This window comes from Dermacentor silvarum, chromosome 2 (assembly GCF_013339745.2).
Source record: "Dermacentor silvarum isolate Dsil-2018 chromosome 2, BIME_Dsil_1.4, whole genome shotgun sequence".
NCBI classification, from domain to species: Eukaryota; Metazoa; Arthropoda; class Arachnida; order Ixodida; family Ixodidae; genus Dermacentor; species Dermacentor silvarum.
The window spans coordinates 187,413,321-187,432,311 of record NC_051155.1 but is presented as its reverse complement, the minus strand read 5'-3'; the positions used below and the strand labels follow the sequence as shown (position 1 = coordinate 187,432,311).

The following is an 18,991-nucleotide window of genomic DNA, read 5'->3' as shown; positions in this document are numbered from 1 at the left end:
CTCTGTCTCTTTCCTCCTTTACAATCACCATATATGTAGAGCAAACGCGCCCTTTTCCGACGCGCGAAAGGCCGGGGGGGGGGGGGGGGCAGGCGACGTTTAGCTGCGGCACCAAGTGCCTATTTATATCAGAGGCTCCGGCAACAGTCACCAACGCCGCACGCATATTGTGCGAACGCGGGCAAAACGCCGACGGCGTCGACAACAGTTCTGCGTGTTGCCGGTGCTGCTGCATGTTCCAGCTTATACAGCTGATTAAGCTACTATCATTACTCCGTATAGCTTCTACCAATTTGCTATCGCAATTGATGCTTCGCCTTTAAGGTGAAACTGCGACAACTTTTTTTTAAATAGCGGAGCTGTTTAAGCCGACCGTGAGTCCGTAACGCGTGTACAAAAAACCTCGCTGAACGATGACGTCACCTGGGTTGCCTAGCAACCACCTCGCGGAGCGGCGGGTGCATCGCCTCCTCTCCGTGCCGCGCACACGTTGCCTTGACGTGGGACGTTAAGGCGAGGAAAGGAGAGCATGCGCGCGGCGCGCGCTGTGCTCGGAAGAGAGTAAGAGTAAGCGAGAGAGAGAGAAATAAATTGTAGCAGCACCAACGAGGAAACGTGCAGAGCTGCTGCCTGACGCCGCTCGCGTTTTCTCGCGTTCGCGCCGAACGCGGGTCGTGTCCGTGACTGCAGCAGGCGCTGCCGCTCGGCAGGTTTCGACCAGCCACGCCCCGGAAAGTATAGAGGCGCAGCTTGGCCTTGACTTCACCGGGGAGATAAAGCTCGGAGCCGCCGCGACGGCGGCAGAACTCTCGTTGACTCTGTGGCGAGTACATGTAGCCTTGACATATATGGGACGACCAAAGATTATCCGGACACCCGCAGAAGAAGCCGGTCATCTTGAAGCGCGTCGAGTGGCCAAGCGAGAATCTGCGCGTCGGCGGCGAGCCGATTCGGAATACCGTGCCTAGCGGCACTCGGCATTTCCTAGCGAAACTTAGCCAAGCCTAGTAAAACCTGGAAGAAAAAAAATGGCTGTGTCTTAGCTCGGCTAACCCTAGATATGCAAAGCGAAAGCTTGGTTTAGCCTGCTTAAACCTTGGTTTCACTTAGTTAACCTTTGATTGAGCAGTAATTATAATACTTAGGTATACACTCATCGTTAAGCCAGGTATAAATTATAAGCCGACAAGTACAAGCGTTCTGCGAGCCGAACGGCTCGCTCTTCCTCAGTCTCCGACGCTAGCTTCGCGCGCTTGGCATTCCGGACCCTCTCCAGTGAAGCAGCTCGCCGGGCGATATCCGCGGGGTGGTCAGACCCCGCTTGCCGACGACGGCTCAAAGCCTCCCGCTCCCGCGCAACGCTCAGAGAAGACGGTCCGGCCTCGCTCTCATCCTGCTGCTGCGTTCGATATAGCGTGAGGGCTTTCGAAGCCCTCACGCTAGAATCGGCACGTCGACGACGAGCCCTTTCCCGAGCGCGTTCGCGGCGGTGTTGCTCAAACACGTTAGTTGCTCATGAATCGCTCATACCCCCTTGAGCAATGGCTCATTCCCCCGTAAACGCGGCCTCCTCATTACGACGGCAGAAGAGAAGTGAAATTCTACGCTGGAGTTATGAGAGGCAACGCAGCCAGCTGTGGAAGCAGACGACGACGACAAACGCGGGAGCAGGATGAGAGCAAGCGCGGCGCTCCTTTTAGCCAGGCGCGCGGTGAGTCACGTGGTCAGGTGGCGACCCAGCTGCGGAGAGCGCATGCGCCAAGCCGGTGGCGGCGGAGTTTGGCGCGGCGAGTCACGTTATGCGTTGCTAAGGCTACGGCGCAGCTGCGGTCAAATGAAGGTCAAATTGCTGTTGACGGCGAAACTCGGCTCGACTAGGTTAGTAAAGCTTTAAAAGCTAGGTCGATCACCAGCTCCGCTGTTTACTCCAGCCTTGAACCACTAGTGCAAGCTGCCCACGTTTCTTCCTTCTGTCTTCGTCTCAGAAGCGCTACCACCATACAAGAACCCCCAAATAAGTGCGTCTGCATCAGCAAAGTGTGCATTGTATATCAGCTGAACTTTGCATGACACACTTCATGAGCAAAGCATAGCCATCAGCACTACGATCATCGGGAGCGACTGCAGATGGCCACGTAGGTGATTCGAGCTCCACAGTTGCAGAAGTTTTGAATAAACTTTCGGTTGGCGTGAGTCGCCCGCTCCCGTACATTTCGGCAAACCTACTCAAGAAATCCTTATATGTGCGCCTAACTCCAGAAAAGCACTAATAAGAGCATACGCATATATCTTCGTACATTACTGTAAAGCAAATATAATCAGTTCTTTTACGGTGAAAAAGTTCTCGCAGCTACTTTCATGCACAACGTAAAGAGCGGCCTGACTGATCGGGACGAAGATGACGAGCAAAAGAGTTCACGGAGAACATTAGCGAAGGGCGCGCAACACGGCTTCGTGGAACCGCCAAGCTTAAAGCAGAGTGGAAAAGTCGATGATCCGCTAAAAGCAGTCCGCTGTTTGAGGTCAGACTATATGCTGTCTCGGCGCTGTCCCGATCGACATACAAGGGCACCCATATGTGCACAGATAGACGTATACCACTGCCATCTCTGTCACTCTCTCTTTCATCTCTCCATACACCATACCCTTCTGCTTGCTCTGACAAGCCAATGCGGCTGTGGAAATCCACAGTGCTGGAACTTTTAGTCACTGCTTTTCCCTGTCACCATCGACGACGCTATGTACTGTTCCGCATTTTGCGCACATCCCATCCAAACACACAGGTGCATACACGTGCATATAAATAAACAAGGCCACAGATAGAAACGCTAAGGCGGATAACCAAGGTTCTTGCATTACCTCACAAATAAAGCTGTGGAAGAAGGCGGGAGACGTCGATAACATAAGCCGTAAGCAAATAAGGCAAGAATATTAGGTGAAACCCTTAGTCGGGAAGTTTCTACGCCAGTGTGGTTTGGAAAAGCATGTGCGGGTTGATCCTGATAGAAAACACGTTGCTAATGGAAACGACCATTGAATAACAAGCAGTTGCCACGAGCGAAAATCATTGTGGGCTTGGCCCCCACATTGGCTCAAGAAGTTAGCCTAGTTATGTTGGAGAACAAAAAGAACGTATTAAGTCAGAATTTGAAAAAAAAAGATTGAGATACTTAATTAAACAGTATAATTAATATATATACATACATAGAAATTCTATGATAATACAGCAAAAGAATTATTGTTTAGATAATCTTCCTTGTCATGTACGCAACTTATTTTCTGTATAATATAGTATTGCATGTTGCGGAACTTGAAATACATTAACAGACTTTAACGCTCTCAGACCTTTTCTTCGCAAGTGTTCACGAAAACCTTATGCAATTTTTTTTTATTCGTGACGGCCCAGCATTTCATTATTTGAAAAGATTTGATTCAGACTATTTTGGTGCATGATGTCTATTTTGCTGTGCCTGTCACAACCGAACCGACGCCCACTACCATTCCGGGGATCATAAAGGTAATTTACTAACTTACAACGACATCACTAAAAAACCACGCCCTGCGGGAATCGAGTTAAGCGAAGCAGTCTGCGGGGAGCCTACCAAGTTACCGAAAGGACCATGAGAGCACCAAGACGTAGGCGGCTGTTTCATAACATGCAGGACTCGCATGTCCTGACATTGATGTCATGACCTGTCATTTATGTCTGAACCCATTTCACTGGTTCTTGAGTGTTACTTTTTTCGCTTAGTCATGGTCATTTTTGCTGAGTCATGCTTATGATTATGACATCTACCATCTTCCTTTAGTGTTTGCTTCACTTAGAGCCCACATCTGAACCCATCGCAGGCGTTTTGAGTGTTAATCATTTTTCGCTGAGTCATTGTCATTCTTGCTGAGTCATGCTCATGGCTATAACTTCTACATCATCATTTAGTGTTTCCTTCACTTAGTACCCAAGTCCGAAACAATTTCAGTGGTTTTTCAGTGTTAATCATCTTCGCTGAGTCATTGACATTTTTGCTGAGTCATGCTCATGACTCAGCATCATCCTTTAGTGTTTTCTTCACTTAGTGCCCATGTCCGAACCCATTCTAGTTACATACCAAGTTAACGAAATGACAATGATAGCTCCAAGACGTAGGCGGCTGTTTCATGGCCTACATGGCACTCATGACCTATTAGTTATGATCGTCATACACTCTTGTCATTGTATGCCAATTTTGGTACCTACTCAGTTAACAAAACGACCAGGACAGCACCAAGACGTAGGCGGCTAGATAGATAGATAGATAGATAGATAGATAGATAGATAGATAGATAGATAGATAGATAGATAGATAGATAGATAGATAGATAGATAGATAGATAGATAGATAGATAGATAGATAGATGCTCTCAAAGTGCAAATGTTCGCCAAGAAATGTAAAAGTACTACTTCTTGGGGCGTAGGCAATCTCCACTGCCACACGTAAAATTGAACAGGGCTCTGGCAGTCACGTACGTTTATTTCAAACCAGGACATACCCCACTCCGTATTTCGTAAATAAAATTCACCCCAAAAGAGAAATTAGGAAAGAATGTAACATGCGCGATGGCATCATTGAAATCAGACACGGGCTGGCGGGCTGTCCCGCGACTCTCGCCTACCCAGAAGAAAAATGGCTTTACTCGCACAAGATGATATCAAGCTCTTCATATCAAGATCAACTACGGGCTGTCCAGAGGGTAAATGATGGCGTCATGAGCTCGGCCTGACGGTACAAGCACACGTTCGCAAACGCATGCACTCACAGTCAGTCGGTGATGCAGCTGTACGTGCACGCACAAAAGCAATTTCGTTTGATTTCTCAGGCAGCTTCATAAAGGTCTGAGCACGCCATGCATGAGCGGTCGAATATTTATGAGTGTCGAGCTGTTTTCTGGGCATTTAATTTTGGCAGATTGCGGTTGGGAGCCTTCGCAAAAGCTTATTAAGCACCAATTGGAATGGCTGAGAGTTCTGCATGTTTTGTCTGTGGCTGCGAAGAGAACGTTGACCACCTATTGTGCCACTGTCCTCATTTTGAAGCACAACGACAATCTATGTGCAACGCATTCAGGAAACTAGGTGATCGCCCTCTGGGTGAACGGAGAATATGAGAACGCCGTCCCCGTGGATCAACGGCTAAGGAGGCAGTGTGCTTTCTGCGAACGTGTGGCTTGTGCGAGCGCCTTTGACTCCGTATCTTCGCGCATCTCTCTCTACCTTCTTTCTATTGCCCTTTTCCCTTCTCCCAGCGTATAGAGTAGCCAACCAGACTATTGAATGGTTAACATCCCTGCCTTGCTTTTTATATATTTCTCTCTGGCTTATTTTGCCAGCCGAGTACTAACACTGCCGCTGCTGCAGAAGCCACCGCCGCTGGCCCCGATATGACATATTGCATCCATCGAATGTTGAGGGTGAGCCGAAATGCAAGGTGCAGCACAAACAATCGACGCTAATAAAAAAAGAGCCCGATCATTGTGCATAACCTAAATTTTGAGGCCAGCTGGTATAGGTGAGCTGGTATAGGTGAGCAGCTGCAGTATAAATTGGAACGGTACACTATTCCTCCACTGGACTATCACTTTTACGTGCGAAGCACCTTATGCGCTCGGGCTGTCGGCGTCTCCTGTCGTCGTCGTCACGGTAAAGTATGCGGCTCGCGCTCGGCACACTGCTCCCGCGTTCGTCGTCGTCGTTGTCTACCAGAGCTGGATGCGTTGCTGTTCATCATTTCAGCGTAGAATTTCACTTGTCTTCTGTCGTCGTAATGGGGAGGCCGCGTTTACGGGGTTATGAGCCATTGCTTAAGGCAGTATGAGCCCATTAGCGGCGCATCACTGCATGCTTCGCACCTCCCCAGGTTTCACGTTAGTGGAGCTGCATTTCGCTCAATTGGTCATTTGACACTTATGCATAAAGTTTAATTCACCACTGAAACCGAGCCTACGAATTTTTTCCCTCTCTCTTTTCTTATGCAAAGCAGCAGCTTGCAGATTGATGGTGAACTGCGAGGAGTTTGCACGAGTAAAGAAAAATATTCGTCAGGAACGGCATGTAATTATCACTTGCTGTTACGCACTCGTGTGAATACAGAAATGAATAGTTACTTATTGTTTAATTGTTCTTTTTTCTTATTCATTGGAGTGCGTCCACTAATACTTAAATCGGGCTTCTTCTGATTTCCTTATATAACAATGCTTGCATGCAGCAACACGAAAGAGTAATTCGGTGTAGGGGGTCACAGGACCGAGGGTAAATGTATTCAAATAGGACATTCCTTCTCATCAAACCAAGAGTGGCTTAAGTAGAGAGTGCAAGTCCCTATGGGTCTTATTTTATATTGAAAAAAAAATGTCATGACTTTCTTTCTTCACAGGATACAAAGATGGTGAAAATATATTTAAGCTTATTCGTAGCTTCAGCTCACAGCAAAATACCCCGGCAACTTTAAATCATCTCGGTGGCTTCTGAGCATTATGAGTTCTGATTCTCAAGAAATTATTCCCAGTAAGCTTTCTGTTCTAATAAAAAGCTCACGCCACCTCTAACAATCGTCATGGCGCTTCATATGCGTCCTATGTTTGTTCCTTCCTGAATAATTGTCGTGTCATAAGAGCCATTACCAAGGATTATCCAAAACTTAATCTCATAAAAATGTATAAAATAAAAGAATAAAAAATGCCTTCCTTATTACTGTAAAGCCACTTGATACGACGTGACAAACAAGCATTATTATGCAAACGAAGAAAAGAAGCGAGGTGGGAAATGTCCCGTTCGGTGGAGGACAAAGATAACGTCCAGACCAACCGAAAACAGAAGACCTCGTACTGCATTTTAGCAACGTTAATAGGAAGTTTAGATAACCGCCTGAATAGAGCACAGAAGTTTTAGTAAGAGTTCAGTGAGGTTTTCGTCGGTCTCGGTACGCTTGACGCATCTGGTTTGCTTGATCAATGATAAAAGGTGGAACAGTGTAATATAGTACATGAACAAAATTGGAAGCTATAAGGAAGCGTTCATTAAACCGTCGCCGGTGAGTCGTAGTGGGAGCACGAAAGCAGCAAAAGTAAAAAAAAAATATCCAGACAGCTTTATCCCTTGTGCCTTCATAACCACAAAGATAAGAAATACTGCCAAGGCCTTGCACAAATGCTGTTTAATAAGACCTGGCAATCTTGATTACAGGTATTAGAAATGAAGCTTCGTAGTTATTAGGAAAACCATTTGGCCTTTTCGTGTTGAGTACTGCTCTATGGCCTGTGAACCATAAGGATGATTTCGTCTGCGCCATCATTTGTGACTCCCAGCCATAGATGCAGTTGTCTGGAGTTTCAACTTATTGAAATTAACATCTTTGCGGGAGGCCACATTTTATTTTTCCGAACAATGACGTCAGTTTTGTGTGAGTTAATACGTTGTTCACACTCTGTATTCTACGAGAACTCTTGGCGAAAATGTGAAGAAACTTTCACGAAACTTGTCTTTCTAAGAACATTAGCAGATATATTATAGTAGTTACTCGTCAGAAATCCACGAGCTGTGAACCTGCCCTTAAAAGCTTGCAATTGTTTTCACGGGCAATCCACCGTTTCTTGCTGCTATTGTTCACGGGTTCAATAAGTTCAATAGTATGTATGGTATGTATGCCATTCACTGGTATGTATGCCATTGGCTAACTGAATATCTGCAAATTTTAGCCTACATACCTCTCCTCTCCTGCACGCGAGAAAGCTCTCCAAATACGCTTAGTGACATAGTTCACGCTGACCACCGCAATTGTACATCACCGAAAGGTGCGAGCATTTTTGCCGAGTGTGACCGCCCGCACTACCAAGGTTTCTTGTAAATTCGTTCATTATTTATGTAATTCCGCAGTTTAATTAGCACGCAATAACGGCATGTCACTTGATGTTTTACAGCGGTTCCCTCGAAAGTAGTGCGCGCCGTCCTGAAGTTCCTAACAATGTTTCTCACCCTGGAAGTTTCTTCTTTTATATGCACACGCTGAAGTGCGCCATGTGTGTGCACATAAATTAAAGGGCGCAGACCCATCTGTGTAAGAAGTGTAGCAGTGGCTAGTAGAACTTAAAATGCAATAGCACGTATTCACCAGACCTTAGGTTGGCCCTTTTTAGAACCTATTCACGTGTACTCCTTAAATGTTCATGAGCTGAGATACACAGCCGGTGGTTAAGTCTTGTAGTTTCATAAAATTGACGGAATATTAAAGCTTGTCTAATCATTGGCGTCTTAAACCATTTGATTGTGATGCTGTACCAAGCCGCAGATCATCGTAGTGAAATTTTAAATGTACAATGTCTTTTTTTTAAGAATTCACCACTAGGTCGCTCGCATGGTAGCCAGCGTGATCTGCAAGAGTTGCGAAAACCAGGTTAATCAAAACCGAAAAACGAAATTTGTACAGTTCGGAACGAAATAAAAAAAAAGAAATAACGGTTTCTGGTTCACCTTCTGGGGATCTTTCCTATAAAACATTGCCTGCGCTTGTAACTCAACTTTGCTACCTCATTTGAAAATGCACGCAAGCTTGACGTGATTTTTTTAGAAGTGGCAGCACCGTTACTGCGGTTTTCAACGTGTCGCATCGGGAGGCAGGCACGTCGGTAATACATTCGTGAAGCGTTTGAAGTTCATGACCGTGAAATAGTTATCTGGTGGTGGGTGACCTAGAAATCGCTTAAAATGAAGAAGCGCTTCCTAGGGTTGGACGCTTTGACCACATTGGTATTTAAATTGAACTAGGTGCTATAGATATGGTGTATTGCCGCTGACATATCACTTTTGAGGTGCGCTTCCCAGCATGGAATGTTTAAAAAAAATAGTAAGGGCCTGAAGGACGACACGCGTACGTCTCATATCTTTTTTTTCTTCTTTTTTATTCTTTTCACGAAGCTCCCGAGCGCCGTTATGTTCTGGTACAAAATAAGTGTTTGCTGTTTTCTGTAATTATTCCTTGGCTATGCTAAGAACATAAAGTGGTTCAAAAAAGTTTGAGCCATCATTTTTTCCACTCCATCGTTGAACCAGAACTAAAGAATTCTCGCTTAACCGTAACTAAAACCGAACGAAAAATGTTGCAGTTTAAAAGAGAAGCATCGATTACGATAGCAAATTAGTAGACAGATATACAAAGTAACGATAGTACTTTTATCGGTCGTATAAACTTGTAAAATGAACATGAACACACCTGACTCGATGAAACGCTGGAGTGAGGAAGCGCGGCCGCAGCAACGAGCGAAATGCCCTTCCTGCTGCCTCTCGCTTCAACGCGAATTAAGCGACGAAAACACAGCGCACACGAAGTTACCAGCACTCAGTGTACTCTGTCACGATCGCAGATCGCTTTCAAGGTAAGGCCCGACAGCCGCGCGCGGCCGCTCCGTACGCAGCAGCCGTCGGACTACAACACCGCTCCCCTACCTCCAGTGCCTTGCGCGCGACGGAAAACGGCACGCTTCCTCCCTGCTTTCCTCCCTTCCACGCGCGAGATTAAGCCACCATCGCCGGCTCACTCTCGCACACTTTCACTTACACATACAACATACGGCCCGCGGCGACGATGTTATCGCCCTTTGACTCTATACGCAACATCACGGCGACACCGACAGCGATAGCCGAAATGCGCTTGGAGTGTCCATATAATTGCTATCGCAATAAAAACGTTTCAGTTCGCGAAAACCAACGTCTCGTTTTTAGTGAAAGCTTTATCTACACATAGGCATTCATAGCGAATCATGCACTCACCTATGGGTACGATCTGGAAGCGGCAGGGCTCCTTCTGTCGACCGATCTTGTTGGTGGCCCAACAAAGGAGCGTGCCATAGTCGGCCTTGTCGCGTGGAACGTACGATGCTACGCTACGGCTGCCCTCGGACACGAAGGTCTGAAGCTCGTGGTTCCGCAGGCTGCCGTTGAATGCCCACTGGAAGCTGACGGCCGATGGGTGCGCGTCCACATCGCACGACACCTGCAGCATCTCGTGCGCCGCCGCCGGGTACACGACCCGCTGCCGAACGGAGCACACCGGAGAGTCTGCGAGGGAAGAAACACATCGCTGAGAACAAGCGGAAGGGAGGTGAAAATATAGACGCGCGTTGGTGGTGGACAATCGAAGGAATTGAATTTATCGATGCCATATTGAGTGATGCTAGTAATTTTAAGTATGATATAGACGCATCCAGGTGTTGTGTGTAAGTGCACGGACGCATCGTATTGTGCGTCTCGGATGAATGTTTCGTCCTGTTACAGGTTTGTTGAGAATACACGCTTAATAAGGCAAAATAAATTAATATAAGCGTGGCATGACAGCTTGCGTGAGCCCCATAGATCAGTAATTCTTAGTCGGATCACGCCATCATCTTCGTCAACCTAATTATGGTCACTGCTCACAAAAACGGTCTCTTGGAGAGATCTTCAAGTAGGCTTTCTTTATATGCAGGTTCGCGAGTTCAATCTCATCCGTCATTGGCTGTGTTTCCTTTTTCTAAAAGGGAACGAGAACGCGAGTAAGGTAATGGGGGAGTGTACTTACACTGTACTTTCAGATGGAGCTCGTTGCTCACTGACTCGCCCTCGGTGTTAATGGCGACGCACGTGTAGCGACCAGCGTTCAGACGCTGGATGGCCTGGAACACGAGGGACTGGTTGCTCGTGATCACCTTGGCCGCCGGGTCCGAGTGAACATCCTGGCTGCCTTCGAAACGCCACACCACTTCGCTCACGCGGGGATTGGCATCGATGCTGCACTCCAGATACACGTCCTGCCCTTCGAAGATCTCCTCCAGCCTCAGTCGCTTGCCCAGCTGAAGCGTCACTAGTGGCTTGTCTGCAACGGCCAAACAGAAACAGACTGAGGGAGAGAAACACTGTTTTATGGATGCCGGAGATGTTTGCCTGGCCGCACGGTCTATAGCAAGTCACTTAAGGTGACGGAGGTGACGTATGTACACATTCATACTTGTACACACGCACATAACATATAGAGACAGAAGCAGTGACAAGAACTAAAGTGTCGGGTTCCATCTAGTGCCTGTGAGAAAGGCTAAAGAGTGGTTTGGCACAAGTTCATTGCGCGCAAATTAAAGCACTAGCAGCGCACCTTCAAAGCACGTGTACATATAGCGTAACTGCAAGGATCTGCCCCGTAAATTCAAGACATATTTTAGAGTAGCCCTCGAGACCACATAGCGCGTGCAGACGCACGAAACATGAACGAGTTAAGCCATCGCACGCATTGCACTCATTATAATGTGGCGAAAGGGTCAAGTGCAGTTTGTACAAGAAGTAGTTTGGGCAAATGAGGTTGAAAACTTTGCGGTGTAAACTCGTACAGCGCGTTTTTAGGGCCACTTCAGCAGACTGACTCATCGTCCTATTCGCCCTTCTATGTATCTAGAAATCATCAAGGAATGCAGAAGTTCAGCAAAGGAACTATTGTTTTCTCATGACACTATGTGTTGAGAGTCACCGAAGTACGGGAAGTGGACTGTTTGAAGACGTGACTCACGATCTAGAGCCCTACTGAAGGGCTTAACAACGTCTGCATTATCATGCGGTAACGTTCTTTACTTCCTTATTGACTGGTGTTGACTTGTATCAACAGCTGTGCGTGTGCGTTTGTTTTAGTGTCTCTTTCTGGTATTTCCTCCTTATCTATCGACTTTTCCAGATGCATTCTTGCTGTTACGCCTAGTAAACCGGATTTCCTGGCTTGGTTTACTTTCCAGGCATTTTTTTACTCTCGCTCTCTTATGGTGACGAAAGGACGCATATACTGAAGTTATTTCTCAAGAAAATGTGTATGACTGCCGTGGCGCCACGGTAATTCTCGCGGCCACACATTATGCGCGGACTTTATCCTAAAAAAGAAAAGAACACTGCATATGGTTTCGTTCTCAACGCATCATTTATCAGTTTGGGAGCCGACACATTGCGAAGTGCGTGCCACTATCTGATGTCGGGATACTCGCAATGACGCCGTAAGTGGTCAGCAGGTAAGTCAAATAGACCAGTCAGAATGTTTGCACGCAATGATGCGCGAGGCATGCTATATTATACGATTTAAAAAAAAACGCAACGCAATTTGCACTTACAGTGAACGTCAAGGCTGTACGACGCTTCGATGAAGCTTCCTACAATGTTCGGGTTTTCGGCAACGCACCGAAGTCGCTTGCCATTATCCTCTCTCGTAGGGGTGTAGGTGACCACTGAGAAGACACGATTTCCTATGGGCATCACCTGCGTGTTACATAACAGAAAAGAAAGTGTTACAACTCTCAAGTGCAATGCACAATAGGTAGAACATCTACAGATCCCAATTTCCAAATCATACCACCGAAATTGTAAAAGTAATGCTCAAATTGTTTTTCTTGTGTTATTGCGCCTGCAACACTACGGTGTCAAAGCTTGCATTGAACCTAGTTGAAGTGTATGCTGAAATAATTTTCAGGAGCTGCGAATTCGTGGACTCGTTAGCTTGCAAGAATATAAGCTCGAATAATGTGAGCTCTCGATGACTTATACAAGTGATTTTGAATACTTGCTAGTTTATGGGTATAGGTGAGTTTCAAAACTAAGGTATACCTTTAACCAGTGACTCCATGACTGGATAAACCTATTATTACACAATGCAAGTGGTCAGATTAATCCACCAGCCCTCAATAGTGAGTGAATGGATTGCTTTTAAGACCACGTTAGTTATTGGCCTTGTACGGTCACTTTCAACTATAATGAGTGCGTAAATCTGTCAGTCTGCGACAACAAAAATACTGAAGTGAGCCCGAGTTCGTGTCAATGAGTCTATCCGGGCCAGCGTGACCAAGCTCAATGCGAGCTGCATCTTACGCCTTATTTAACTACAATGCTAAATTTAAGTAATTCCTATGAGTACTTTTTTTTTCAAGTCTGTGGGCAAACTTTTCTACATTTTGGAAAGGTATAAACACTGGTAACAGTGTAACGAACAGAGAATGGCGCGACGCAGAAAAAGCAGAAAACTGTGAAACTCCTCAACGGACCTTAACGTGGTCGGCGGATATCTTGGCCTTCCCGCGCCACCAGGTTATCACGGGCGGTGGCCGGGATCCGGCCGCCTCGCACTCAATTTCCGCCGGGAGGCCTGCCGCCAGTGGACGCTGCTTGGACCGGATACGCACCATGGATGGTTTCACTGTCACAAAAGGAAGTATAGAGGAAGCACACAGTCAAGCACCGCACTTGTGGGACAGAACTATGTGAATAAAACCTTGTGAATTTTGTGGACAAGAGTAGGGAGAAGTACAGAAAGAATGAGGTGCCTCGGGCCTGCTGTGATATAGACGCATTCAACAGACTGAGTTCAACAGATCTGCATATAGGATGCGATTATGCGGGGCTGCACCTTGCCTGGTCTTGTGAGCCGCTGTACAAATGATACCTTAAGTGACACTTCTGAATTTGTCTCTTATTATGTTTTAATTGAAAGCCAGAAGATATTGCATCTGTCTATGTTTGCCGAAAACAGATGAATGAAAACTATACATATGCTTGCGTCCAGTGTCGTCGGCTAACGCGCTAGCGACATGGTAACGCTCTGCCTAGAATATACAATTTGAGTGTGCAGTCACTTCCGAAGCACCCGTATATATCGGAAAACAACTCGTCCAGCGTTGACGAAGCTGCACTTGGGCGAAAGGTACGGATACCATGGTAATTAGTCTTTTGTGTCAGGACTTCATTCAACTTTTGCGTACGCTTCAGTTACGGCTGAGCTAATGAGAGGTCCAGGTGGTCCGCCGAAAGTGCACCGTCTGTGTACGACCGACGCTCCCTTCCTTTAATTATTCACGCGCGCCCGCAGTCAACTTTTCCCTTGCGCTTCAATCTAATTGACTCCCTGTGCAAACGACGCGCAATGTATCACTGAGTCAATGACACATGACCGCCGTCTCCCTTTTGTTCGCCGCAACACCGCCTGCGAGTCATTCAATTCGCCCGCTCTCTGCCACGCCCCTCCTAACGCCCACCCCTCCCCGGAGACCCCGCACTTGTCCCCGTAGTACAAACCAAAACGTCTGAGTCATTCCGTACAACAGTGGCCTCACGCAAGTCACACAGCCCTCCCCTTCCTGATACAAAACTCCTGTCGAGGGACCGACGGTGACTGCGGTGTAGATTCAACGCCGTGTGCCATCGTCATCTCGTGCAGCGACGAACGCAGGCACGCGCCGTGCATGGGAGGCTATGCGGGTACGTGCTTAATCACGAGGCACTCGAATCCATGCGCCCAGCCGCAGGCACCGATCGTGCTTACACCAGGACACCACACCGCATCTTCTCCTGATGCCATACAACTACCAGGCACAAACGTCCGTCATTAGGAAAAGCCAAAGATAAAAACTGAAGAAGGCTCGTTGATAGATGGGAACGGGGATGGGCTGCGCCAACCGAAGTCGCCATGGTACCATAACACGAAGCCCTTCTTTGGTGTGCTACCCCCACAGCCACTAGATGATAAGAATGACTTTGTCTGCCTGTTCACGTGTCGCCACAGTGACCGCTTGCCGCAAACTGGTTTGCTTGATAGTTGAAGTGGGACACCTCCCCCCCCCCCCCTCCCCTCCGCAAAAAAAGAACAAAAACGATACTGCGAGCGGTAAATCATGCAGTTTAGAGTTTAAAATGGCATCAGTATAGAGACCAGAAATTTCGATATTTTGTAAAGAGCATGTCGCTTAAAAAACTGCGATTTCTCGCGAAACTAATCGGGAGGGAGGGAGGGCACTTCAGATTCACGGTGTTTACAGCAAACCTCAGCGGAGCGGGCCAATGAAATTGAATTCGTAAAGCACTTTATCTGTGACGTAGGGCAATTCTATTTAACACCGCGTGAAGCACCAAGACCATGTGCGGTCCGAAATAATCGGGATCAAAGTTAAGGCTCCGAGTTAGGCCGTTAAGCCCAGTTAAATCGTTTATGTCATCAAGAAATGAAAACTAGCTCCAAGGAAGGCAAATGGGCAGCTCATTTTAGTCTACTTAGCCTAGCTGCTTCTTTGTTAGTTCACATGTCGAGAAGGCTTACTCGTAGTACCCCAAATAACCTGAACAGGTGGCAGGTAGGTAGTTTTATTCGGGAGTCAACTTGGTAGGGAGTTAGTAAATGAACAAGGGAACTCGTAAAGTCACCGATTTAGTCAGCGAGTGTGTGCGTGTGCGCGCGTGCGTGCGTGCGTGCATGCGTGTGTCTGCTTAAATATTATCTTAACAGTGTTCAACCACATCGTTAATTTCACATCGCCCCTAAGTAGTGATGGTGAAGAAACCAAGCTTTCCTCGAAGGACAAATTGTTATCAGTGACAATAGGATGCAATACGTTCACCGCAAAAAAAAAAAAAAAAAAAGGCGGAACAATGTACGCCGCCATAATACTTCTACTACAACTTCTTCACGAGTTTTCTTACATTAGTTGTCTCGAGTTTCAGTGTTGGATGGCCGCAGGAAATAAAGTGTGCGGAGCTGCCAAGGCAGCAATGTTTGCGTTTTCCATGAACCGTTAAATCTGGCCAGACTCCGCCCGAACGGGAGAACTCACAAATGCTCGGGGAAATCCGTCAGCGGAAGCGGAAGAAAACCAGAGCCAGAGCAGCAACCCAACTCGTCGCAACGTACGTACCATGCACGTACCAAGGAGCACGCAAACATTATTCCGTCCCCACTCACGCCACGTACGGAAACACGGGGAAGGGATGAAAAGGCAAATATGCTTTCCGTCGTCGCATACTTGATTTAATTCATGGCAGAAAGTGCTCACTTCCACAAGTGGGCAGGCGAGCAGACTGGCAACGCTGATTGGAAAGCTTTCAACGAGTGCAGCTCATGACGGTGCTCAAAGTTAGTGTGAAAACTGGACTACCGACAGGCCGCCGTTATCACGAGCGCCTCTTCCGGCGTTTCTTTAACTTACCCATTCTTTTGTCTTTAGCTTATACTTCTCACTGCGAAGCCAGCTTTCACGGAGTTTGCGTTGCAGGGAAACTGAAGTCATTAACTAATTGGAAGGGTGCCATAGTCGGCTTGCGGAAGCCCTGTCGCTCTTGGTTTGGAAAAGCGGAGCTGACAGTAAGTATTTAGAGCGTTGCCACAGTGGCGTGTTTAAGTTATTAAAATATACGAAAGGAAATATGGTAACGTCTTCCGGCATTCGGTCAAAGCCTAATTCTTGTTTCTAGCACAGTGAAAATTTCAGACTCAAACAAGGGAAGCAAACTCGTTCGAGCTTTACGAGGAACCTCGACATAGTGAATTTGTTAGTGAACACATAATCTATTTATGTGATCTTTTAGGCATTTTTCTCATTTGTCTATATACGTTGTCACTTGTGTTACACCATTCTCTGCTATGAAGTCTATGTGGTTGAGCGCTCTGGTTGTTCCCAAAAGCTTTCAAATAGTTTTTTAGGCGTCGTGGAGACTATACTATCACTTTACAGGCCTATGAAGAACTCTTCATAAACACAGTTGTGAAGTCAACAGTGCACAAAGTCATGACACAGCCCTGCTTTTCCAAATTTCTACTCTGCTGTACCTTTAAAGTTAACTTCTTAGCCAGGAAGTTTAGTCTGCTTGCCCTCACTCTCCCTTTCCTGTTTCCCTTACTTGTCTGGTTGACCTCCCTGCGTTTCTTCTCCATGCTTTCTCTTTTTAAAGCGGGCTTTACGGCAGAACTAGTGTTATAAAGGGGAAACAAGCTTTACAGCACGGTCATCAAGTTGGGTTTGTTGTGGCCTGATGGTACCTGAAGAAAGGGGGGTGGCTAAACAGAAAAGACGTTCAAAACTACATTATCAGAAGAGATAGCGTCAGATATGTTTTTTAATAAGACTTAAAAGGCACATAAGCATGCGCGGGCGTGCTCATACGCACGAGGATATATGACAAATGTCTAGCGTGAAACTGCTAATTATGGTGCTTTGAAGTAGGCTTGCAGGCCGCCACTGTTTGCTTTCTTCGGCTGCGTTGTGACCTGGTTCGAATGCACTACTATAAGCCACGCCTTGATTTTGCACTGTTGCTTAAGCCAAGGCAATCCAGGGACGGACCAGACCGGCGGCACCAACATTAGGCGGCAGTTGCGCGAACCACTGCAGTGCGTAGAGGCCTTAGAAGCCGATCGTGATGCTTGTTATTTGAGCCGACAGTTCAATACTTCGTGCTTGTCGTTCAACAAAGTTTAAGGAAGCACAGGTATAGTTCAATCCTATTGTCGCAAAGCAGCTCGCCCGGAGAAGGAGAACAACGAAAAAATGTCGCAGTGTCACCGGAAAGGCAGCCCATTGGCTACGGCACTGCGCTGCTGAGCTCGAGGCCGCGGGTTCAGTGCCGGCCACGGCGGCCGCATTTCGGTGGGGCGAAATGCAAGAACGTTCGTGTATTTAGATTTATGGGCCAGTTAAAGAACCCCAGGTGGCCAAAATTAACCCGGAGTCTTCCACTACGGCGTGTCTTACAATCCGATCGTATTTTGGGCGCGTAAAGCACCAGAATTTAATTTCAAAAATTAAATGCTCGGGCTGTCTGCGTTCGGCCAGGTCCAGAACACAAAACAAAGTTTATCATTTACACACACATACGAACGTGTTTTAAATGCCATCCTCTTTAAGCAAGACATGCGCAACAGCAAAGGTGCGAAGAGTTAGATGTGCGTGATGATCATGCTTCCGTGATATGCTGCACATGAAACTCTAACGACGGTCGCAATACACACGAGCGCGAACGCCGGTGGCCAAATCACTGCCCATTCAAACATACCAGAGGAAAAGGAAAAGGCTACTAAGCTAATCTAAGCGTCCATAACGAGCGTGCACCTGAATTCAGAAAATTTTGCGCGAGCCTCTATTTGCCTGTCTTCTTCGTGCGCCTATAGTATGCTTAGCATGAGCGTTTATGTAAGCGCCCGTTTCTCTTACGCCTCATTCCTGGCACCTAATGCTTTTTTTTAAGTTCTGTTCTGCAGTGAACAGAGACCACGCTTGCGTGGTGCTCTCCGAAAACTTTTGACACACACAAAGACGCGTCCGGGCGAAATTAATGACTGCAATGATGTTGCGGCGAGGTGCGATTTGGCAAAATATGCGAGTCATACTACAATACAGCTTGCACCAGTTTCACCCTTCGACGGCACCGAACTATTCAGTTTGTTCTAAGTATGCCTGTATCTTCTTTTCAATTTTTCTTTAAAAAAAGTAAATGTTTATTCCTCCTTCTCCGCTTCATTGACTACTAGCTTTGTATTTCAGCTCTCATGTGTTTTCACTATCCTTCTCCACCAATTGCACGTTTGGCTTTCTTTACTAGCTCTTCGTTTCTCGTCTCGTTTTCACTTTCCTTTTTACCTTCATTCAGTAGATCTTTTCCACTTTTTACTTGTGTGACGCACCTAGTGGGCTACGGTCTTCGTCGTATTTCTTTCCTCGCGCAATCGCAGCCTCTGTGGCACCCAATACCTCGGCGACCATTTTAGGTGCTCCTTCGGCCAAACCTCGACCTTTGAGACAGAGCATAAATTTCGGCACGTGGACAGACGAAAGTACGTTACCCTGCCCTCCACGTCGTCATTTTCGCATACGCTCCCACCCCGCCCAAACCTCGCCTCCTTCGACGTCCAGCGCACCCGAACACATTCTCCCTTCCCAGCGGGTCTCGCCCCAGCTAGCTCCCTCCCACTGAATCTGACCCTCGGTCACACTCTCCGGTCGTTCGCTACATAACACTGCGTGCAGTTTTCACACCTCCGCTCACGCACACTCTATACCACTGCCGGGTCACCGGTATTTTTATCCCCGTCCATGCACGGCCACTTCCCCAGCCCGGCTACACAGCCCCAAGCGTGGGTTTCCTTTCGCCTCGCGTTCGCCGAAATTGCGAGGGGCCGGGAGCATAACGGCATGCGCGCTTTCACGC

The 18,991-nt window shown here is 47.1% G+C and overlaps 1 protein-coding gene across 1 annotated transcript in view; it reads right to left on the bottom strand.

Annotated features, from left to right (window-relative positions):
* The window catches only part of LOC119442295 (hemicentin-2-like), a 234,635-nt gene that overhangs the window by 17,008 nt on the left and 198,636 nt on the right, over positions 1-18,991 (bottom strand). The window contains exons 5-8 of the mRNA XM_037707116.2: positions 13,069-13,220; positions 12,145-12,289; positions 10,584-10,877; positions 9,797-10,084 (exon numbers count right to left, since the gene is read on the bottom strand). Of these exons, the coding sequence (XP_037563044.1) occupies positions 9,797-10,084; positions 10,584-10,877; positions 12,145-12,289; positions 13,069-13,220 (879 nt within the window). The remainder of the gene's footprint in view (positions 1-9,796; positions 10,085-10,583; positions 10,878-12,144; positions 12,290-13,068; positions 13,221-18,991) is intronic.